Consider the following 25,529-nt stretch of genomic DNA (forward strand, 5'->3'; position numbering starts at 1 on the left):
TAGCCATTTTAATATCAGATAAAATTGACTTTCAACCCAAAGTCATCAAAAGAGACTCTGAGGGACACTTCTTGCTGGTCAAAGGAAAAATACAACAAGAAGAACTCTCAATCCTGAACATCTATGCTCCAAATGCAAGGGCACCCTCTTTCATAAAAGAAACTTTATTAAAACTCAAAGCACACATTGCACCTAACACAATAATTGTTGGTGACTTCAACACTGCACTTTCCTCAATGGACCGATCAGGAAAACAGAAACTAAACAAGGACACAATGAAACTAATTGAAGCTTTGGACCAATTAGATTTAACTGATATATATAGAACATTCTATCCTAAAACAAAAGAATATACCTTTTTTTCAGCACCTCATGGTACCTTCTCCAAAATCGACCATATAATTGGTCACAAGACAGACCTCAACAAATATAAAAAGATAGAACTAATCCCATGCCTCCTATCTGATCACTATGGAATAAAAGTGGTCTTCAATAGCAACAGAAACAACAGAAAACCCACAAACACGTGGAGATTGAACAATACTCTACTCAATGACACCTTGGTCAAGGAAGAAATAAAGAAAGAAATTAAAGACTTTTTAGAACACAATGAAAATGAAAACACAACATACCCAAATCTATGGGACACAATGAAAGCAGTGCTAAGAGGAAAACTCATAGCCCTGAGTGCCTCCAAAAAGAAAATGGAGAGAGCATACATTACCAACTTAATGACACACCTGAAAGCCCTAGAACAAAAAGAAGCTATTTCACCCAGGAGGAGTAGAAGGCAGGAAATCATCAAACTCAGGGCCGAAATCAATCAAGTAGAAACAAAGAGAACCATACAAAAAATCAACAAAACTAGGAGCTGGTTCTTTGAGAAAATCAACAAGATAGATAAACCCTTAGCCAGACTGACCAAAGGGCACAGAGAAAGTATCCAAATTAACAAACTTAGAAATGAAAAGGGAGACATAACAACGGAAACTGAGGAAATCCAAAAAATCATCAGATCCTACTACAAGAGCCTGTACTCAACACAACTGGAGAATCTGGAGGAAATGGACAATTTCCTTGACAGATACCAAATACCAAAATTAAATCAGGACCAACTAGACCATCTAAACAGTCCCATAAAGCCTAAAGAAATAGAAGGAGTCATAGAAAGTCTTCCAACCAAAAAAAGCACAGGACCAGATGGTTTCAGTGCAGAATTCTACCAGACCTTCAAAGAAGAGTTAACACCAATACTCTTCAAACTATTCCACAAAATAGAAACAGAAGGAACACTACCCAATTCCTTCTACGAAGCCACAATTACGCTGATACCAAAGCCACACAAAGATCCAACAAAGAAAGAGAACTTCAGACCAATTTCCCTTATGAACATCGATGCAAAAATACTCAACAAAATTCTTGCCAACCGAATCCAAGAACACATCAAAACGATCATCCACCATGATCAAGTAGGCTTTATCCCGGGAATGCAGGGTTGGTTCAATATACGGAAATCCATCAATACAATCCACTACATAAACAAACTCAAAGAACAAAATCATATGGTCATTTCATTGGATGCTGAAAAAGCATTTGACAAAATTCAGCATCCTTTCATGCTTAAAGTCTTGGAGAGAACAGGAATTCAAGGCCCATACCTAAACATAGTAAAAGCAATATACAGCAAACCGGTAGCCAGCATCAAACTAAACGGAGAGAAACTTGAAGCAATCCCACTGAAATCAGGGACCAGACAAGGCTGCCCCCTTTCTCCTTATCTTTTCAATATTGTACTTGAGGTACTAGCTCGGGCAATTCGACAACATAAGGAGGTCAAAGGGATACAAATTGGAAAGGAGGAAGTCAAACTATCATTATTTGCAGACGACATGATCGTCTACCTAAGTGACCCAAAGAACTCCACTAGAGAGCTCCTACAGCTGATAAACAACTTCAGCAAAGTGGCAGGTTACAAAATCAACTCAAGCAAATCAGTGGCCTTCCTATACTCAAAGGATAAGCAGGCTGAGAAAGAAATTAGGGAAATGACCCCCTTCACAATAGCCACAAACAGTATAAAGTATCTTGGGGTGACTCTTACCAAACATGCGAAAGATCTGTATGGCAAGAACTTCAAGACTCTGAAGAAGGAAATGGAAGAAGACCTCAAAAAATGGGAAAACCTCCCATGCTCATGGATCGGTAGAATCAATATAGTTAAAATGGCCATTTTGCCTAAAGCACTATACAGATTCAATGCAATACCCATCAAAATCCCAACTCAATTCTTCACAGAGTTAGAAAGAGCAATTATCAAATTCATCTGGAACAACAAAAAACCCAGGATAGCTAAAACTATTCTCAGCAACAAAAGAAAATCTGGGGGAATCAGTATCCCTGACCTCAAGCAATACTACAGAGCAATAGTGTTAAAAACTGCATGGTATTGGTACAGTGACAGGCAGGAGGATCAATGGAACAGGATTGAAGATCCAGAAATGAACCCACACACCTATGGCCACTTGATCCTCGACAAAGAGGCTGAAAACATCCAATGGAAAAAAGATAGCCTTTTCAACAAATGGTGCTGGTTCAACTGGAGGTCAGCATGCAGAAGAATGCGAATTGACCCATCCTTGTCTCCTTGTACTAAGCTCAAATCCAAATGGATCAAGGACCTCCACATAAAGCCAGACACTCTGAAGCTAATAGAAAAGAAACTGGGGAAGACCCTTGAGGACATCGGTACAGGGAGAAAGTTTCTGAACAGAACACCAATGGCGTATGCTCTAAGAGCAAGAATTGACAAATGGGACCTCATAAGGTTACAGAGTTTCTGTAAGGCAAAGGACACCGTCAAGAGGACAGATCGGCAACCAACAAATTGGGAAAAGATCTTCACCAATCCTACATCAGATAGAGGGCTAATATCCAATATATATAAAGAACTCAAGAAGTTAGACTCCAGAAAACCGAACAACCCTATTAAAAAATGGGGTACAGAGTTAAACAAAGAATTCTCACCTGAAGAACTTCGGATGGCGGAGAAGCATCTTAAAAAATGCTCCACTTCATTAGTCATTAGGGAAATGCAAATCAAAACAACCCTAAGATTTCATCTTACACCAGTCAGAATGGCTAAGATTAAAAATTCAGGAGACAGCAGGTGTTGGAGAGGGTGCGGAGAAAGAGGAACACTCCTCCACTGCTGGTGGGGTTGCAAATTGGTACAACCACTCTGGAAAGCAGTCTGGCGGTTCCTCCGAAAACTGGGCACCTCACTTCCAGAAGATCCTGCTATACCACTCCTGGGCATATACCCAGAGGATTCCCCACCATGTAATAAGGATACATGCTCTACTATGTTCATAGCAGCCCTATTTATAATTGCCAGATGCTGGAAAGAACCCAGGTATCCCTCAACAGAAGAGTGGATACAAAAAATGTGGTATATCTACACAATGGAGTACTATTCAGCCATTAGAAACAATGAATTCATGAAATTCTTAGGCAAATGGATGGAGCTAGAGAACATCATACTAAGTGAGGTAACCCAGACTCAAAAGGTGAATCATGGTATGCACTCACTAATAAGTGGTTATTAACCTAGAAAACTGGAATACCCAAAACATAATCCACACATCAAATGAGATACAAGAAGAAAGCAGGAGTGGTCCCTGGTTCTGGAAAGACTCAGTGAAACAGTATTTGGCAAAACCAGAACGGGGAACTGGGAAGGGGTGGGAGGGAGGACAGGGGAAGAGAAGGGGGCTTACGGGACTTTCGGGGAGTGGGGGGGGCTAGAAAAGGGGAAATCATTTGAAATGTAAATAAATTATATCAAATAAAAAAAAAAGACAAAAAAAAAAAAAAAAAAAAAAAAAAGAAATACGTTGAAGTGGATATTAACCTAGAAAACTGGAATGCCCAAAACATAATCCACACATTAAATGAGGTACAAGAAGAACGGAGGAGTGGCCCCTTGTTCTGGAAAGACTCAGTGAAGCAGTATAGGGCAAAACCAGAAGAGGGAAGTGGGAAAGGGTGGGTGGGAAAATAGGGGGAGGGAAGGGGGCTGATGGGACTTTCTGGGAGTGGGGGTCTAGAAAAGGGGAAATCATTTGAAATGTAAATAAAAAATATAGCGAATAAAAAAAAAGAAATGCGTCGAAGTCTATTTCTTTTAAAGGAGAAATCATGGTTTCCTTTAAAAAATTTTAACACTACAATTGTCAATGAAGGTTTACTTTTCTGAGAAGCCAGTTTGATTTGTTCTATAACGTACTGAGAAATTTCACTCTGTAGCAATTTCAGTTATTATTAACATCATTTATATTCATATACAGAAAACCCACATGTTATAATCAAAGTCTCCTTTTCTTTGTTGACAGAGGCCATACTTTAGATATTAATGAGATCAGGTATAAACTCTGTACTCCTTCCTAAATCATTTTTCCCAGATGAGAATTGATAAGTGAGTTTAGTCCTCCTCCATGAACGATTTTCCAGAATCAAAGCAAGTTATGTGGTTAAACTTAATTCCTCTAAACCAATTTTGTGTTCTGTGTTTCAAAATTGTAAGGACAATCTCAGTCCATATTCCAAAACAGCAATTAATCCAAAATAAAAAATGGTAGCTCATAACCTACTTCAGAAACTCTGAGCTTTATCTTGTTTAAAAACACATCTAGGATTGAAACGGAGAGGAGAAGGGGTCCAATGACCTGGCAAATATGTGCCCAATGTCTATCATAGAAAAGACTGTAAAGCAAAAGACTGTCCGGCCTGAGATACTTTCTAATACACACCAAAAACTATGTTCCCCAAATAGCCCATAAAATAGAAAACTAAACCCAAAGGCTTAATCTAAGACAAATAAAATAGAGAATACTCTGTCAGCGATTATTGAGAAATGATGAAGATGGACTAAGAGAATAATAAGACTTTGAAGTGGCTAAGGCCTTGGATCAATTTTTAATGACTTTACATCGCTCCAACAAAGAAGCCTGTATGTCTTCAATAGAGCTCTCAAAATAATTTAAAAAACCCCAGTCATTTCTAAGTTTACCAGCTGTGGTAGTTTAAATAGAAATGCCCCTACAGACTCATGTGTTTAAATGCTGGTCCCATAGGGACTGGCATTGTTAGGAGGCCTTCTTGGAGTAGGTGTGAACTTATTGGAGGAAGGGTGTCACTGTGGGTCTCCTATGCTCAAGCTATACCCAGTGTGATGCAGTCACCTTCTGCTGCCCATGGATCAAAATGTAGAAATCTAGGATACTTACTCAGTGCTATGTCTTCCTGCTTGATGCCATTTTCTCATCATGACAGAAATGGACAAAACCTCTGAAACTGTAAGCGAGCATAAATTAAACATTTCATTTTGTTTTACAAGAATTGCCATGATCACGGTGTCTCTTCACAGCAATAGAAACCCAAACTAAGACACACCCACAAAAGACATAACATCTATATCCCTAGATATAAATTCATAGTTAGTCAGTTTATGAACTTTGTTTTTATTATGGTGTACTCTCTCATTCATGTAGTTCATTAACTGACTCTTGCTTGTGTTTCAATGCTGTAGAATCAGAAATACATTTTCTATTAAAGGTTTTTTTTAATTTCAAACTTCCTGAATCAAATCTTCATTCTTCTCCAAATACACTCTACTTTTTCTGAGCTGCTTAATGATGCTTAGCACTTTGACACTGAGGTATTCCTGTTTTTGAGCACCCATAATTGTCCTTTCAGTCTGTGTCTCTTCTAAACTAAACAAGGTATAGTCTAGAACTATTATTCACATGATCCTCCTTCTCCTTACCATAGTGTTTTCATCCTGAAGCATCCTTGATATTTTAATATTACTCAAATAATCAGTTTTCTGGGACAAATTAAAATTCATCACATAACCATAGTTTGGTTTGTTTGGTTTGGTTTTGATATGACACAAACCCAGACACACAAGTCCATGGGGGTATAGCTCCCTGGGCAGGTGGGTCTGGGCTGTATAAGAAAGGTACTAGAATAAACAGACAGCAGCAAGGCAGTGTTCCACTCTGGTCTCTGTCTTGGTTCTTGTTTCTAGGTTCCTGCCTTAGGTTCCCTGGATAATGAACTGAAATAAGCCCTTTCCACCTCAAGCTGCTTTTGGTCAGTATTTATTAAAGCAACAGAAAGCAAGCTAGAATGTTCTTATTTTGTTATTATTATTTGCTCTAGCTCTGCCATAAGATAGTGTCTACTGAGTGTCTGACTGTTTATTCTTTCATCAATAATTTTTCTTAAGATGTGCTCATTATTTGTAGTGATTTAGGTACTGGACAGAATCTAGGTATTTTCTGTTGTACCCATCCATCTAGCTCATACATGATTTAAGTAGTTTAAAGGCTACAAACACATGTTTCATTTTGAAAACTCCCATGGGTATAGATCACATGGAAAAGAAAAGCAAATAGATCTAGAGGAACAGTCAATTGGGAAATAGGGCCTATACAACTTATTGAGAAAGTTGGACATTATTTTATAGAGAAGAGACTCCACAAATGAAATAATGTGATGTTTGAAGATCAAGAAACTCCCCAACATGCTGGAAATGAATAGGGGAGGCTTTTCACTGTCCACAGAAGAAAGAGCTAGAAGAATTAAGGTAAAAGAAAGGAAAAGTTTTCAAAGGATTGTAGCCACAAGAGGGAATCAGCAAGGCTAGTTTGGGAATCATGTCTTTTGAACACTGGCTCTGAATGACCAGGGAGGTGTTTGAAGGAGGGAAGAAAACTTTAGGAGGACTGGTAAAGAGATAATTTAATAGGTCAAGCAGTAGGGAACCTAGTAGAGGGGTCTGAGAAGAAGGAATTCACCCTGAGATCCCTATGCCATGTTATAATTCTCCATAGCCTAAAGAATAGTTGGACCCTGGATGAGGTAGAGCACAAGAATCAATTAAGAAGTCAGCATTTATAGGTGACAGGGCCAGATTAGGGGCAAGACTAAAGTGCACAATATATTGTTGAATGGGAAATAGTGGGAACTAAGGAAAGGAATCCAAAATTACTTAGAAGTTAACCCTAGATTATTGAGAATCTGGGGAGAACAAGAAACAGGTGAAAAACCAAGGAGCCATATAACAGACAAAGGCATGGAAAAAACATGTCTGTACCCTTGAGGAACAAGAACATGTCTTGGAAGATGGCAGCCGAACTGAACATTATAAGTTCTAATGGTTCAAGCAACAGACTCTTGGTATTTGGTGATTCATGTTGATCTTGACAGTTAAAATACTGTCAAGTTCTGATTTAGACTAATCAGAAAAGGGAACAAAATCCAGGCTAGTAGGTCAAGAGGAAAGTGATGCAAGAACAGCAGGAACTTTGTTGTTCTGGAAATAGAGGACAAGAGATAGGGATGGCTAAGAGTGAAGTTTTCGAGTTGATCATTTAAAACAGCATTTCTTTATTGTTTTTCATGTCTGAAGGTATAGAGGGAAAGAGGGAGTATAAGTAGGAGCAAAGGGACAAACAGGGTCTGAATTCTATAGATGGAATCAGGAGTTAGGGAGGGAAACAATTAAGTAGGTTTGTCTCTTGCTCTGAGCTGAATGAGGCCAGGGGCTAAGAGTTGTCAGTGTCCTGCATGACAACTGTATTTCAGTTGTCTTTTGACTTATATACAGGCCACTCTCATACCAAGGAATGAGGCTTCAGGCAGGTAGAACCAGTTCACAGAGCCAGACCTTGAATTTTATGGATAGATGATGAATATGAAAATGCTAACAATTACTTAAAATATAAATTAGGTACATTGTTTTGAACCAGTAGACTATTAGGAAGAAAGAATGGCTATGAAGGTGAGGCTGTGTACTGTGTTGCTGAGACCTTAATGCATGGAGCTGGATAAAAGTGAACTAATATCTCAGTGTAGGCACTTGCTAAATGTGTGACCTTATGTGAGATACTTGGCCACTTCTTGTGAGAGTTTCTTCATGTACACGTTGAAATGACTAGTATTAGCTTCACAATGGTATTGCAAAAGATAAAGAAGAATTTAGTGTAAAGCATTTTTTTGTTCCTAGGAAAGGATGGGAGTTAGGAGCAGAGTTGGAAAGGTTGAACATACTGTCATGTTTGTAACTATCTGTCACAAGACAGAAAAGAAAATTCTAAGTAGATACAGAAAACATTGCTGACTAAAGCCAATGGACCATTGGAAAGGACATACACTACCTGTGGACACATTCCTGATTGTACGTCAGGACTGTTCTTCCAGAAAATGACTATCCAGATAGTGAGCAGAGGGCCAGTCTGAGGCAGTGATGGAGTGGTTGAAGTGCCTGTTGAATAGAGAACATGGACCCACACACGGAAAGAAGTCAAACCAGGAGAGTCTTAGGGGACTAGAAGGTTACACCAAAACTGTTTCAAAATATCAGAAAGAATGTCAAGAGAAGCACCTTAAGAAATGTTCAACCTCATTAGTCATTAGGGAAATGCAAATCAAAACAACCCTGAGATTTCACCTCACACCAGTCAGAATGGCTAAGATTAAAAACTAAGGAGACAGCATGTGGTGGCGAGGATGTGGAGAAAGAAGAACACTGCTCCACTGCTGGTGGGATTAAAAGCTGGTACAAACACTCTGGAAATCAGTCTGGAGGGTCCTCAGAAAACTGGGCACACTTCTGGAGGACCCTACTATATCACTCCTGGGCATATACCCAGAGGATTCTCCCGCATGCAATAAGGACACATGCTCCACTATGTTAATAGCAGCCTTATTTATAAAAGCCAGAAGCTGGAAAGAACCCTGATGTCCTTCAATGGAGGAATGGATACAGAAAATGTGGTATATATACACAATGGAATACTACTCAGCAATTAAAAACAATGAATTCATGCAATTCTTAGGTAAATGGTTGGAACTGGAAAATATCATCCTAATTGAGGTAACCCAATCACAAAAGAACACATATGGAATGTAGTCACTGGTAAGTGGATATTAGTTCAGATGCTCTTGAATACCCAAGACACAATTCACATATCAAATGAGTCCTAAGAAGGAAGGAGAGGTCCCTGGTTCTTGAAAGGTTTGATCCAGCATTGTAGGGGAGTACCAGAACAGAGAAGAGGAGGGGGTTGATTGGGGAACAGAGGGAAGAGGGCTTATGGGACTTATGGGGAGGGAGGGAACTGGGAAAGGGAAAATCATTTGGAATGTAAACAAATAATACAGAAAATAAATAAATAAATAAATAAAAATTAAAAAAGAACTCTACCATAAACTAAAAACAAAACAAAACATGTTTTCTACATTTTCTACAATTTTATCAGAAATATTTTCCATGTAAATCTTCAATTCTATTATAAAACGTTTCTATTTCATTTTTCAATTAATTTAGCAAAGTTTTTATGTCTCCCACTTTACTCTTGAATTTTCTATGAAAATTGTCAATTTTAATGTGTTTTTCTATATATTTCTATTTTATCAGAAATATCTTCCCCCTAAATCTTCTATTTTTACTTCCTTTTTTCAATAAAATAACATGCTTTTCAAAAAAAAAAGAATGTCAAGAACAGGAAGGAGACAAACAGAACACAGAGTCAGAGCAAGCTATGAAAAGCACAGTGAAGTCATAGATTAGAGAGGAAGTGGAAGAGTGGGACCACAAGGAGTACAGGACACAAGATGGGCAAAGTCAGGGAAGGCAAGTCAACAGACAGGAGGAGCACAGCCAGGTGATTGGGAGTGACAGGAATTTGGATTGGGACAATCATGAGCCACAGCCATGGGGTTTAGTTTATGATGCTGATGATGTCCTGAGACTAGCATAGCTAAATGACATAAAAAATATGGAAGTATGTGTTACTCTTTACCCATTTAGCTCCCCTGTTTCAACATCATAGAGGCTCTCTATATAACGAGGTAGTCTTCAAGTCTTCCTAATATGGAAATTTCTGTCACTATCTCTGCTTCTGCCAACCGTCCTGGTGTGCATGTGTGTGCATGCATGCATGTATGTGTGTGTGTGTGTGTATGTGTGTGTGTGTGTGCATGCATGCATGTGTGTATGTGTGTGTGCATGCATGTGTGTATGCGTGCGTGTGTGTGCATGCATGTGTGTGTGCATGTGTGTGTGTGTGTGTGTGTGTGTGTGTGTGTGTGTGTGTGCGCGCACATGTTACTGGGGATTGAACCCAGCACCTTATGTATGCTATTGATTCAGGGATCCATATACCCAGCTCTAGCAATGAAATTCTGAAAGCAACAGTGAACACATCCCATAACCCTAGAGTTTCAGGATGGAGAATGGATGTCACATCATTAGAGAAGCTGCACAATGAATGGTTTAGAATAAGTCTGTAAAATTCAGACTTGGTTTGCATGTATTCATTGAACTATTGTAATCATTTTCCCAAATCACAAATGGCTGCCTTACTGTTAGAAAATTTAGAAATCTTAATTCATGTAAAACTAAAAAATTCAAGATGCTCAAGACCCCCTTGCAAAGCAGGAACATAAGTCACATGTTGCTCTTTCTCTTCACTTGGGAATTCAGTAAATTTTCATTGAAAAGCAACTGTGTGCCAGGCACTGTTCCATCCATCAGGAAAAACAGTGAAGGAAAAAGCAAGCATGCCCCAAGGTAAGGAAGCTCAGTTCTAGTGATAGAAACAAAGACAGTCAGTACATAAAAAATATATGTGTTATTTTTAGGTAGAAGTGAATTTAAGTAAGAATTAGGGTAGAGGTTATCAGGAGTGCTGGGAAACAGGTTCCCTGGTGACACGGTGCCTTTAGCAGGGAGCTAATGTAAAGGACCACTGTGTGAAGATTGGGAGGCATTGTTGGTATTGGAAAGAAAGACAGTGAATGTATGAAGGATCTCCAATGGCATCAGTTCAGTGGAGGGGATGAAAACAAGACCAATGACTGCCCTGCCATCTAATGAAAAAGCCATGATTTCCCACAAATCTGGAAGTGTTTTATCTTGAGTATCATTCAGACGTCAAATCCAATGTCCAGGGCTGTACAGTGGTAAAGAACAGACTTTGAGAGTCGTGGACACATCTCTGTGGTAGAGCACCGGTCTATGCACAAGCAAAGCCACAGGTTTGATGCCCAGCACTACACCAAGGTAGTGACTCCAAGTGTATTTAAATTCTGACCCTTGGGGCCGGAGAGATGCAAGCGCATTTGTTGATCTTCCAAAGAACCAGAGTTCAATTATTAGCCACCGAAAGGTGCTTCAGATCCATGTATAGCTCCAGTTCTGCAGGATCTTCTGCCCTGTTTTGCCGCAGACACCAGGAATACAAGAGGTGCATAGGAGTACATTGAAGAACAACGCTCAAACCCATGGAATACAACAAATTCAGCCCCCTTTAGGTCGTTTGCCTTGGGAAACGTCAGCAGGCCAGAATCATTCTGACCTGCTGACCTTATAACCTTTAACATAGTAGTAATGATAATAACTGCCTCATACTATTGCAAGGATTAACTGATGGTGTAGCCATAGGGAGAGGCTAGCTAAGAAAATGCTTGATGTATGCAAAATGCTTCTTATACAACAAAATTCTGCTACAACTTCTCCCGCCATATTGTATTACATGGGGGAAATAAAGCCCTTTAGTTTTATTCTCTTAATGCTTATTGTTGATTCTGAATATGATATAATTTAACAAACTCTACAGGAAGCAGCTTGTTGTTGGTATTTCTTCATGAGATCCACAGTAGTGATAGCCTGGATGTCAATGTAGAATGAACCTGTGGAACACACTGATTGCAATCATTTTAAGGGGCATGGCTGATTTTAAAGGATTTCCCACAGAGTTCCTACTGAACACAAGTAAAGGGCATGCTGTCTGTGGTCTGCTATCCAACCCGGTGAATTTTTCCTCCAGGAAAATTTCTCTCTCTCTCTCTCTCTCTCTCTCTCTCTCTCTCTCTCTCTCTCTCTCTCACACACACACACACACACACACACACACACACACACGCACGCACGCACTCGCAATACACTCTTTCACACAAACTCATACTCAGAACTCACAAAATAATGCACACACATATACACACTCACATACTCACATATAGACACACACACAAACGCACCTTAGTCTTTAGCTGCTGAAAGACAAACATATCCTATTTGATAACATAAGGATAAAAACAAAATGAAACAAAATCTTCTTGTTACTCCTAAATTGGATTTTTTTTAAAGCCCAATACAATAGGACATACTGGTTGTGAGGCTACAATTATGGACAGACTGTATCTTTTAAGAGTTTTACACATCTAATTTTAAGTTTTAACTTAAAGTTACTGACATTGAAAGCTGCCTAAAATATCTCATTTCTATCCTAAATGTTCAGGATGTTTTGTAGGGAGAAAGTGACGAAATTATTAAATTTCTTAGTAAAGAATCCCAGAGTAGCTCAGAGCATATGTAAACTGTTGTAAAACATCTCTCTACATAGTACTTCCTTGGCAAATAGTAAATCTCCCAAATTTCCCTTTTCTTTAATACCAGAAGATGTGCAAATTTAAACTTGTGTATATGTTATTCACTATGAGTCAAATGAAATTCTTAGGCAACTCTAATTAACCTTTGTATTAGCTGGTTATTGGGATTTACTGAAAAGAATTGACTTTCATTTCTTATGTACTTTGTATAAAAGGAAGCAAATGCTGTGATCTACTTAACAAATAAACTTAATAGATTTACGTTATTACACAAAATTTACTCATATACATGTCTAAAGTATAAAATGTGGGTCTTTCTTTCCTTCCTTCCTTCCTTCCTCTTCCTTCCTTCTTTCTCTATCTCTTTCTCTCTCTTTCTTTATCTCTTTCTTTCTTTCTTCCTGTTTCCTTCCTTCCTTTCTTCTTTCTTTCTTTCACTTTTTTATTCTTTTTTATGAGTTTTTTTATTATTTTCTATATTCTTTGTTTACATTCCAAATGATTTTCCCTTTCCCAGCTCCCCGCTCCCCATAAGTCCCATAAGCCCTCTTCCCTCTGGTCGTTCCCCAATCAACTCCCTTCCACTTCTCTGTCCTGGTACTCCGCTACAATGCTGTATCAAGCCCTTCCAGGACCAGGGTCCTCTCCTTCCTTCTTCTTAGAAATGATTTGATATGTGAGTTGTGTCTTGGGTATTCATAGCTTCTGGGTTAATATCCACTTATCAGTAACTGCATTCCATGTGCGAATGAGTTACCTCACTTAGGATGATATTTTCCAGTTCCAAACATTTGCCTAAGAATTGCATGAATTTATTGTTTTTAATTGCTGAGTAGTATTCCATTGTGTAAATATACCACATTTTCTGTATCCATTCCTCCATTGAGGGACATCTGGGTTCTTTCTAGCTTCTGGCTATTATAAATAAGGCTGCTATGAACATAGTGGAGCATGTGTCCTTATTGCATGCCCTGAGATTTCACCTTACACCAGTCAGAATGACTAAGATTAAAAACTCAGGATACAGCAGGTGTTGGCGAGGATGTGGAGAAAGTTGAACACTCCTTCACTGCTGGTGGGATTGAAAGATGGTACAACCACTCTGGAAATCAGTCTGGTGGTTCCTCAAAAAACTGGGCATGACACCTCCAGAGGACCCTGCTATACCACTTTTTTATTTTTATTTGAAGACAGTAACTCACTATGTAGACCAAACTCCACTCACAGCAATCAGCCTATTTCTTCCTTGTGAGTGCTAAGGTCATAGATGTATGAATTTTTCATTGTTGCCACTTAATGGCACAATCTGAACTTTTTAACATACAAAACTACAAACATTGGAAAAGACGATATTAATTGAATCCATTTGTTTCAAACTCAAGATGATGTAGCTAGTTTATAAGTAACATTGCTGAAGTCACAAAACTAGAACTAGAACTTACCCCATTCCAGTATGAATTTCCAAGTGTTGCTTTTACCTTTAGGTCTAACAAGTTATTTTTCATGGCCTTCACTGACCAACATTATTATTCAGGACAGAAAAGGAGATGTTTGCCATTTTGTCTCTTTAACATTATGCCCAATCATTGCTTTAAGTATTGATTCTTCTTATTTTCTATAATAAATGAAACGTGTGTAAAGCTAGGTCGGAGATATGTATAACCTCAACCTCAGTTTTTTTTTCTCTGACCTGCTTCTTCAGTATTGTGTAATCTTTTTTCTTATTTCGTTTCTGTTTACAGAAAGCCAAGAATAATGCAGAAACCGTGGATTTGTGTGGCGCACATATAGAATGGGCCAAAGAGAAATCAAGCAGAAAGAGTGTCTTTCAGGTAAGGATGCCACTTGTGCTCAGTTTCCTCCCTTTCCCTCTAAATCTGAGCCTTCCTGTGATGCATTCACATGTAGGAATTCCTTGTCTGAAGGTCATTACGAAAGACAGACTCTGGCTCTTCTGTCTTGTGGAATCATGGCTTTCTTTTATGTTTTCCCCAGATGACTGGTTACCATCTAAACAACAACAAACAACATCATTGAATTTTGCAATGTATTTGATAGCTGGGGCGCCAACCTGGAATGTTTCACTTAAATAGATTTAATGCAGTACTTTCAAACATATACAAATTAAGATCCGCTAATTATAAGTTCTTCTCATTCATTGCCACCCCGTGCCTTCTCATCATTAACTACATTTACCAGTGTATGGAAGGATGAAGAGGGAGTAGGGGAGATTCACGGGGATGGCAGGAAGCTATGAAAGGGAGGTGGGCGAGTAATCAGAACGCGTTAGAGACATGTAAGAGGCTGTCAAAGCATGAGTTTAATTAATAATAAATTTTAAATCAGATCCTTTTATATTGAAGATTTTCACTTTTAGAATAAAAATTGCTATGATTAATCAGTACTTATAAGCATAATCCATTGAATGTTTTTAAAAAAAAAAAACCACAAAATCCTTGAAAGACTGAAATCATGTGATGTTACCAAGTCATGATTTAACATGACTTTTTAGAGAGCAATTATTTTAGACTATAAGTTTGATCTGCTTTTTCCATTTTAGGCGATACATAATATTTACATTTTGAAGTCAAATAATTTTTTTGTGTTTTAGAATTATTCTGTTTAAGGAATGAAGGGAATAGATTAATACATACTTACTAATATTAAATATTTTCGGTAAAATTCTATTCTTTAAGTCAACGTCAATATTATATAATAAAATACATTGATGAACTAAGTATTAGGACTTACAGCAGCAAATTGAATGGCCTTTACCACTTCTACTCATGAGGAAAACAACTGTTCACTTCCAATATGTCTAGTATGTGCTACTTTCTTCGGGAAGTCACTCATGTATATTAAAACAATTTGGGCCTATTCAGATTTAAAAAGAAAAACAACACACACACACATGTCCTCAAAGAAATTAGCTTTCTGTTTCTAGTTTTAAAGTACTTAAATATAGAGATGTTTTAAAACCAAAAATTAAGTGAAAGGCTAGATATAATTATCGTCTGTCAACTAAAAATAAAATTTTAAAAAAGAAAGAGGAAGGAAGGAGGCAGGCAGGCAGGAAGGCGCACGTAGACAGCAGTGATCTCAAGCCAAATGGTAGAGAATGTAGAACTTAGAAAACCAAGATATAAATAATAAAATTGGCTTTGTTTGCGAGTGAGACGGTAAGGACCAGTATAATCCCTCTCCTTCAGTTTCCTTCTCTTAGTGTTATTCTAAGTCCAGGAATAGCATGCAAGGATCAGAGTCCGAGTCTCTGACAATCTATAATAGTATTTCTTTCTCAGCCTATAGACGTCTCAGCCTATAGGTTGAAACATATTTACAATACAATTCATAATAGTAGAGCAAAACTATAGTTATAAAGTACCAATGAAAATAAATGTACGGTTTGGGGGTCCCTACATCGTGATGACCTGTATTAAAGGGTCACAGCATTAGGAAGCTTAAGAACCACTGAGCTAGGACATGATGTTGTCCACTCACATGTGTTGTGGGTTCCCCTGATTAATAAAGCTGTAAAAGAAAGAGATTAGGTTCAGTTTAAGGAACATGATTGTTTGTACAATAGAACCTACCATAGGTTTGTGAGGCCAGCCATTCTCCATTTATTTCTAAAAAGTTTCAACAAGATCAAAAAGACTACCGTCAACTTGGTATGATGGACAAATGATGATGTATGTCATCCTTGGCTTTTGAAAATATGTTTAGTGCTCAAATTTTCATAACTTCCACTTGATTGATATTTATGTTTCTGAATTTAGTTTCTTCCAATGACTTGGAAGTCTATTTTCACTGTTTCCAAATTTCTCATCAATTTTTGTTTGCAATATCATTTGGACAATTGATGGGGCCTTGAACCTTCAATATTTACGCAGTTGATTTGTAGGTTGGTATATATGCAGATAGATAAATTGATAGATGATTCATTCTTGACAGCTTTATATATAGAATTAAAAGATTTATTATAAAGATATTGTGAACAATAAAGTTAAAAGAAAATTCTTGGATAACTTCCTGTTAATTCGTTTTGGATGAATCATGTGATTTGTCATGAGCATATGTAGCCACAGAGTAGACTGGAACAGTCCCCTGTTTGAGCAGAATTACGTAAGTTACTTTTATAGTTCTGTTATCAAAAAGAGCATTGCGAAGAATTTTCCAGACAACTAAGTCCAGATGATGTGCATCAATATTTGATTAGATACATTAGCTGGGCTAAGTCTCAAATGATCAGAATAAACATGATTATATCTCAAAAACATGGTGTTAAGGCAGGGGTGGTTGTTTGAGTGTGTGTAAGGGTTTCATTACCTACTGAATAATGAAACATTTCTTCCTTCCTGAAAAAGACCCTTCTAACTTCAGCTGAGGTACCACATCAAAAATAGTTTTAGGATTCCAAGTTTGAATTGGGTTTGATATTCAATCTCAGCTTATGAATTATAGATTACAGATAGCAAATGACTATTGAGATTTTTAGTTCCAGATGAATCAAAGAAGAGCAAAATTAGAAATAATTTAAAATTTGAAATCTGTCTTTAAAAAGATGATGGATTGGCAATTATATACCACATAATTATGATGTCTATAAAGAAGTCAAACTTGAAATGAACAGGAAAACAAACAAAAATTTTTGAATGCCTGAGATAGGCTAGAAACACATTTTTGATCCAGAAAAATGGAATTTTTTTTCAGTGTTTATACTATTTAGACATCTGACTTCTTCATTTTCTGTATTTAACAAAATTCAAGATTTTTCATAAATAAAACTCAATGTGGATTCAGTCTTCTTCAAGTAATATATATCAATATCATACGACAAATTCTAGCTTTAGTATGTAATAACTCTTGGTGAATCAAAATGATATTCACTTTCTGAGACTAGGAATCTTTGCCTACATTGGAGCCAGAATCTTTGTACTGATTTTGCCTTATAGGCATTATTTAAGTGAAAGTAACATTTTAAAAACTGCTGTTCTTTTCTGTAAAACATTGCCTATGACATGTAATCACAGATATCAAAATGTGTATAAATATAACTTTAACTAAAATAAATAGGTGTACATTTATACTGAATTACTTGATTTTAGGAAATGTAGTGAGCATTCACACACCGACACACACACACACACACACACACACACGAAGCTTTGCACTTATGAAAGGGTCATAGAAATTCTGAAGTGGATTAGTGACTGTCCATTGCTCCAACATTTGTTTAATTCTGCAGAAAGGGTGATATCCTAGACCATCACAAACGTGATATAATTTGAAAAAGCATTTACTTTGGACACATTTTCTTAGTTAACTAAAAACAACACTAGGTCTTCATCAGGGAGAGCCTGGACAAAAAGACTTTTTGTTCAAATCACATGTTTTAAACATTTCTGCTAAGTGCTGGTTTGCTCTGTGGTGTTTAGCCTGAAATTTAAATCGCTAAGGATTAAAAAGATTACAACATAATCTTAAATAATCCCAAATGTCATTTACGGAGAGATAGTTATAATAACTAAGTAAAATCCCACTAAAGGATAGCAGGAGTCTCCGGGCAGCATCTAACCACAACAGGTGCTGCTGCTCTCTCTTCTCACTGGCCATATTATGCATTTACACTGCCTTGTGTCAGGAAGTTTAACTGATAACATAGTTGCAAAATCAGTTCCAGGAACAAAGAATTGGGGGAAAGTTTTAAGAATGCTCTTGTTACAAAGTAGAAAGGGAAATCTCACTTAGGTTGTGTTCCTTTGAGTTTGGGAGTCACAAATAAAGTTGTTGGAAGTCTAGGGTAGGCAATTCATGACATGCTATCAAACAGAGGATACAACACCAACATACTTAGAGTCTCCCACTTGTTAAAAAGGAGAAGATGCTAGGCTTGGCTGCTCATATTTTTAATCCAAGCACTTGTGAGGCAGAGGCAGCTGAGCTCTGAGTTTGAAGCCAGTGTGGTCTATATAGCAAGTTCAAGGACATCCAGAGCTTCATAGAGACCTTGTCTCAAAAACCAAGCAAAAACAAAAACAAAACTGACAGCAAAACACTGTAATTATTTCTATTCCATTAAGTTATCACACAATAATATTTTCTATCCTGTAAAGCAGTTTTAGATATGACTAGAAAATATGTCAGCTACTGTGCTAAGAGACTGGTTAAGGTCTACCTGATCAGATTGTTGCTGCTAAGGCTAGACTGGAATACATTTAGCATAAGAAATAACAAAGAAAACAATTTGGGAATTTTATCTGCAACATAAGCCTTGTGTTGCAAGATAACAATTTGTTTCCTGAATTCTTTTCTCAGTAGGGAGAAAGATATTAACTGAATAGCTAAGATATTAACTCCTCTGTACTCTTGAATACATCTTTTCCTAAGACTTAGTGTCTTATGAACAATTTTTATTAAAAATTGGCTATTGAATGTATTGGATTTCTACAGATTACATATATCAAGTTGTATAATTCTGTCAGCTAATAAATAATGAGTAGAACTATGTCAGTTGCCTCTCTGTAAGACAGGGAACATAGAGATGACATAGGAGATGAAAGTCCACTTTAATCCCATGTTATGAATATAAAGATTGTGCTCAAATGTCTGGGATTTGACATTGTTTCTTTAATATGAAAACACGTCTGCAGAGAGAGACACAGTTCCATGTAAGGAAAATCAAGCTGAAGTAGGTTTAGCATTTAATTACTTGTTACTTCTCTGACTCTGGGTAAACTCCTCTGGCTATACTGTACAATAAATATATTTGTGTAATATTTTCCATGGATATGCATTATAACTAAAAATAATTTGATTGCTTGTCCTGATCTGACATGTCTTAGCCTCACATAGTTTAGTACTACTTAAGTTTATTAATGTGGTGATAATTTAATAATATCCTGGAAAATGCTACTTTAAGCCAAAAGGAAAAGTACTGGTATTTTGCTTTTATACATTTCTTGTGTCAAGAGGGGGCAGTTTAGAATAAATCTGAGCATTTACCAATTTCCCCTTTCATTTTACAATGCAAATAGTTAAACTAAATGCAGAGGGGGATTCTTCACATTTATAAATGCATTAATTTGAGGTAAGACTGGTTTCAGTTGGCACAATAACTCACCGTGTCTTAAAAGACATGGAGTCAAACAACATAAGCCAGGGTAAAAAGAAACATCAACAGCCAATACAGCTCTTGTTTACTCCATGATTTGCCCTGAAGCATTTCATGTGTCTACTAGGTATGCATCCATCCTGCAGAGACAGAGTGGAGTAACAAATGAGTCTAGCGACCTGGAGGTTTTCAGTTGATGTTTTCAGAGACTGGAGATGAAGACTCTCTCAGACTTGCGTATCACACTGAGAAAGGATTAGATAAGAGCCCCTCTCCTACCTGATAGCCCCCCTTGTGTTAAAAGTGAAGAGATCCTTCAACATATTTTAAACCAGCTACAAAGGAGTAGCTTGAGTACAAATACTGATGGTCATCATTATTTCTTGGTTCCATAACCAAATAATCTCCTAACATTTTTCATGAAATTGCAGTTGTGAATTTCAGGAGAATCCCATGAAGGGGATGCGTATTAGGAAAATGTGACTGATTTTAGAGAGCTCTGACTTTTATGCATGGTCATTGGTTGCTGAAGATCTTATAGGCCAAATGAAAGATATTTTCCTATATTGTTCAAAGCATATGTGTAATTATGCACTGTTTAGATTTTAGTATCCAGTCCTTTATGAAAGTACCATTGCTGCAATATCAAGTTAGGATAAACTAATGAATGGTGCATGCAAGATAACATGTCAACAATAGCATATTCCCCTAGTATTTTCTTCTGAGCTCTGAACTGTAACTTTCAGAGATAAGTTCAGAAACGATGCCCCTCTTTTTCCACACCCTCACCAGCACCTGTTTTCTCCTGAGTTTTTGATCTTAGCCATTCTGACTGGTGTGAAGTGAAATCTCAGGGTTGTTTTGATTTGCATTTCCCCGATGACTAAGGATGCTGAACATTTCTTTAGGTACTTCTCAGCGATTCATTATTCTTCAGGTGAAAATTCTTTGTTTAGCTCTGTGCCCCATTTTTAGTGGAGTTATTTGGCTCTCTGGAGTCTACCTTCTTGAGTTCTTTGTATATCTTGGATATTAGCCCTCCATTGGATGTAGGGTTGGTAAAGATCTTTTCCCAATTTGTTGATTGCCATTTTGTCCTTTTGACAGTGTCCTTTGCCTTACAGAAGCTGTAATATTATGAAGTCCCATTTGTCAATTCTTGATCTTAGAGCATGAGCTATTGGTGTTCTGTTCAGGAACTTTTCCTCTGTGCCCATGTGCTCAAGACTTTTCTCAAGTTTTTTTTCTATAAGTTTCAGTGTGTCTGGTTTTATGTGGAGGTCCTTGATCCATGGTGGGGTTGCAAACTGGTACAACCACTATGAAAATCAATCTGTTGGTTCCTCAGAAAACTAGGCATAATACTACCAGAGGATCCTGCTATACCACTCCTGGGCATATACCCAGAGGATTCCCCCCCATGTAATAAGGACACATGCTCCACTATGTTTATAGCAGCCCTATTTTTTAATAGCCAGAAGCTGGAAAGAACCCAGATGTCCCTCAATGGAGGAATTGATACAGAAAATGTGGATATTTACACTACGGAATACTCCACAATCAATACTCAGCTCTTAAAAACAAAGAATTCATGAAATTCTTAGGCAAGTGGATGGAACTGGAGAATGTCATCCTAAGTGAGGTGACCCAATCACAAAAGAACACACATGGTATGCACTCACTGATAAGTGCATATTAGCCTAGAAGCTTGGAATACCCAAGATACAATTCACTTATCAAATGATGCCCAAGAAGAAGGAAGGAGAGGCCCCTGGTCGTGGAAAGGCTCAGTGCAGCAGTGTAGGGGAATACCAGGACAGGGAAGTGGGAAGGGGTGGATTGGGGAACAGGGGAAGGGAAGAGGGCTTATGGGGCTTTTGGGGAGGGGGATCAAGGAAATCATTTGAAATGTAAATAAAGAATATCTAATAAAAAATCTTTTTAAAAAAAGAAACAATGTCCCAAATAAAGAATATCTAATAAAAAATCTTTAAAAAAAAAAAAAAGAAACAATGTTCCAAATAAAAGAGAGACAAGGGATACTTTCTGATTTCTTTCTACAGGTATCAAAGAAATACTTTTTCTTGATTGGAAGGAAACAATATGGCTATTTTATGAATCCTGGCCTCAACATGTCAGTGTGATTATACTAGGAGACACTCACTTTTGGAATTAGAGCTTTAACATACATAAACACACAGACACCCCCATCCCCCCACACACACACATACATACATATACAACACTGGCTGTGAAAGGAAAGATTCTGAAAACCAGGAGAAAATGATGTATTCCAATTTTGATGAAATTTAAATTGCATTAGCTCTGACTAATAACCTAAATTCTTGGAACTAACATACAAAAATCAAATATGTTGCTAGAGAAAAGATTATCAAATTTATCCCACCTGAGTGATCCTGTGAGGCTCCAGATTATAAATCTTAGACTAGGGAATATATTCCTTTGCACGTTTCACTCACTATCGAAAGCTCCTAAAGGCACTGCTACTGTCCTGGCATTATATCTGTCACACAAGGGTCAAAACAAAGTGGAACTGCAAGGCAGCAGCCACCACACTGACCATATCGATAGATTTTAGAGCCAAATCGGTTCAAAGAAGTAAGATGTGAAGTTTCCTAAATCACATAAAATTAGATCAAACTTTTGAACTAAAGGAATGACCTTGATGTCACGTGCATTTTTACAGAAGAATAGATGGATGTGGCCAAAGGGCTACGAAGCCACTGCTTTGGTCCCTTCAGCCTCTGGAATAGCTGGGTTGTGGAATGGAGATAAGAGACTTTTACTTGTACAGTCTGAGCTTCAGTCTGACCTCAGGCTACCTGCAGCAAGCTGCCCTCCATTTCTTGGCCTCATGCAGGGACCCCCACCTCTTACAAAACTTTATTTCTTCATACATTTGTAGAACAAGCATCCTGGTCTCTAGGCTATCCATGGGTGTCTCTGGCTCACTGCAGTTTCCTCGTAGTGTCTACATAACCAAAGTGAGGCTTCCAGGTACTAGGTAACAAAACTTATACACAATAATCTGAGCAAACTAATCCTGGACCTCAGGGAAGATTCCAAGGAACTGGAGTGAAATGATCAAGTACCTGACTTTTTCTCCTTGTGATTTTCATCTTGTATACAGTACAGAAAACATGACTTTGATTCTGGCATGACAACATTCCAACTAAGGGCTCTCTTTTGCATATCTGTTTCAGAATTCTTAGTTTGTATTTGAAAAACAAAGTAGCCATGTTTACTTCATGCTGAATCTGGTTTTCTTTCCTTTTTAATAGCAAACAGATGTATTCCAGAAAGAGAAATGCTTTAATCCCTAAAGCTGATATATAATATATGGAGCCAATAAATGGTAACTCAGTTTACAGCCTGTCTGTGAGGATGGCAGAGTGAAATCAAATCGAGTACCTTAGGAGGGCACAAAATCACCTTCAGATAAACAGCCAGTGCCATTCCGTTTTTAGAAACATAAGATAACAAGGCTGTATTTAAGGGCAAAAAACCCACACACTCTCACACAAGCACACATACACATAGTCACAATACAAGTACACAATACACACAGACATACAGTGAGATATAGAAAGAGAAACACAAATATGCACATACAAACATAAGCACACAAACACATACAGACACAAGCACACAAACATGAGTGTGCACGCACACACACCACACACACACACAAAAAAGCACAGAGTGTTTAAATACCACTAGCCACAAGAAAGAGGAAAATTCTGGGCAGTGGTGAGAAAAACTCTAAAACCTCAGAGCAATGCTTAAAGCAGGATAAGAAAATAACAAAGCAGTCATTGTAAACCAAGGCTTGAATTGAAGTCAAGAAAACAAATAGTTTATGATGCAAACTAATGCCAGCACTCACGAGAGAAGCCTTGTGTGGAATCTATACAGAATACTTCAACATATGAGTGAAACAGTACTAAAAAACTTACTAGAAAGTATAGATTTAAAGGTAGAGATGTAGCTTAGAAACACATATGTACATGCAAATGCATCAGTATCAATCAGCTATAAAAGAGACCATGAATTAGAAAGAGCATGAAAAGGGTTGTATGGGGGGGGGGGGTTGGAGGGAGGAAGGAAACAGGAGAAGTGCTGTGATTAAATTATAATCGCAATTTTTGAAAGTTGAGGATACAGAATCTAGGAAGATGGCTCTGGGGCGAGGGGAGAAGGGCACTTGCTATGCAGGTATAAAAACCTGATTTTAATTCTCCTACACCACGTAAAAAGCTGTGGGCGGCACTGTGTGCCTTGGTCTGCACGCATCACTGCAGGAGGCAGAAGCAAGAGCATTTTAGGGTTTTCTGGCTCAGATTAGCTCTAGCTCCAGTGGAAGGCGGTGTTTCAAGGGAATGAGGTGGAGATTGACAGAGCAAAACTCCAAACACCTACCTTTGGTTTCCCTGCAAGTATTCACAAGGCACATTGTCTTCGTGTTTCTTTGTATTTTTGGTTGTGTTTTGTTCTGTTTCACTTTGCCAATTTGACACACTCTGGAGTTATCTTGAAAGAAGAACCTTACTTGAGAAAATCCCCCAGTCTGAAAGCCTGTAGGCAAGTCTTGGAGAGGGGCATTTTCTTGATCAATGATTGAAGCAGCAGGGCCAAGGTTACTGAAAATGGTGCCACCCCTGGGCAGGTAGTTCTGGATGGCACAAAAAAGCAGGCCGAGCAAGCCATGAAAGAATTATCCAGTCAGCAGAGTTCCTTCATGGTCTCTTGCTTTAGGTCCCACCTGTTTCCTGCCTCAGTTTCCTACCATGACCCACAATGACAGACTTTGACCTAGCAAACAAATTAACTCTTTCCTCACAGGTTGCTTTTGGTCATGGTCTCATGATTTATATCACAGCAGTATAAACTTAACTCAGACACATATAAACCATGTAAACACACACATGCACACACACACACACACACACACACACACACGTACCACACCACACACAAATACACTCACAATTTTATGAAGCATTTCATCCCCAGTATGAGTATAGGGTTTCTAACTAATTGCAGGGTGTATATTCAACCCACGTTGTTTACAATGACAGAGTTAACATGCTGCAAAAGTGCCTCCAATGAGTTTGATCTACTGACACCGAACTTCCTCTATTACCTTCGGTAGACTTGGTAATTCTGTTGTCTTTTATCTGTTATTTAAACAATGCTTAATTTTCAAGAGTCCCATACCCATGACCAAGCTAAAGATAGACTTCTGATGCCCGGTTATCTATGATGGATTTGAACTTAAATCATGGCAGAGAGGTTAGAAGGTACAGTTGTAGGATCTGTAGGATGTGCTGATGAGGTGTTAGAAAATATGTGAAACCTTTCTTCTTTGAAAGGCACTCTGGAACATACACAATCACAGATGTCACTGTCCATCTGAAAGGGAGGAACAAGCCCCGGCAGTTTTCAGCGCAGTATCAAATTAAACTCAGTAGCAATTTAATGTTTAATCTGCATAAAAATAAATATTTGGAGGCCCACGTGCTAGAAAACAAATGTGTCCCGTGAAATATAATTAATGGCATGAGAAAGTGGCTGGCTTCCTTGCAGACAAATTTGTCCTTTTACTAAAGTAAGGATTGTTCTATTATTAACACTGGAACTCTTAGATGGGCAGCAAAGACTGCTGCATTATTCATAAAAGCGTTGCTGCCATCTGGTGGCCGATTGGCAGTTCAGCACGGACTGCTAATTCCATTTGACTGGGTCTTGTGTGAGGCTATGCAAGACAAGGCTCTGAGTGGTAAAAACTGAAAGTGTGAACAGTTAGGTTTAGATGTCATTCACTTGATGACTGTCCTTGTTCCCTCTGCCTTGGTAGAATGAAAGTCTCACGGAGTAGTGAGATAATTATATATTTTTGGCTTTACTGTGAATGTGTATTTTACAAGGCTTATCT

General features: G+C 37.9%; 1 protein-coding gene across 2 annotated transcripts in view; it reads left to right on the plus strand.

Moving 5' to 3' along the window:
- Arhgap15 (Rho GTPase activating protein 15) overlaps positions 1-25,529 on the plus strand; it is a 628,420-nt gene that overhangs the window by 125,979 nt on the left and 476,912 nt on the right. For both annotated transcript variants that reach the window (XM_052182436.1, XM_052182437.1), the window contains one exon: positions 14,202-14,291. In XM_052182436.1, coding sequence (XP_052038396.1) covers positions 14,202-14,291 — 90 coding nt within the window. The remainder of the gene's footprint in view (positions 1-14,201; positions 14,292-25,529) is intronic.

The sequence above is a fragment of the Apodemus sylvaticus genome, chromosome 5 (assembly GCF_947179515.1).
Source record: "Apodemus sylvaticus chromosome 5, mApoSyl1.1, whole genome shotgun sequence".
NCBI lineage: Eukaryota > Metazoa > Chordata > Mammalia > Rodentia > Muridae > Apodemus > Apodemus sylvaticus.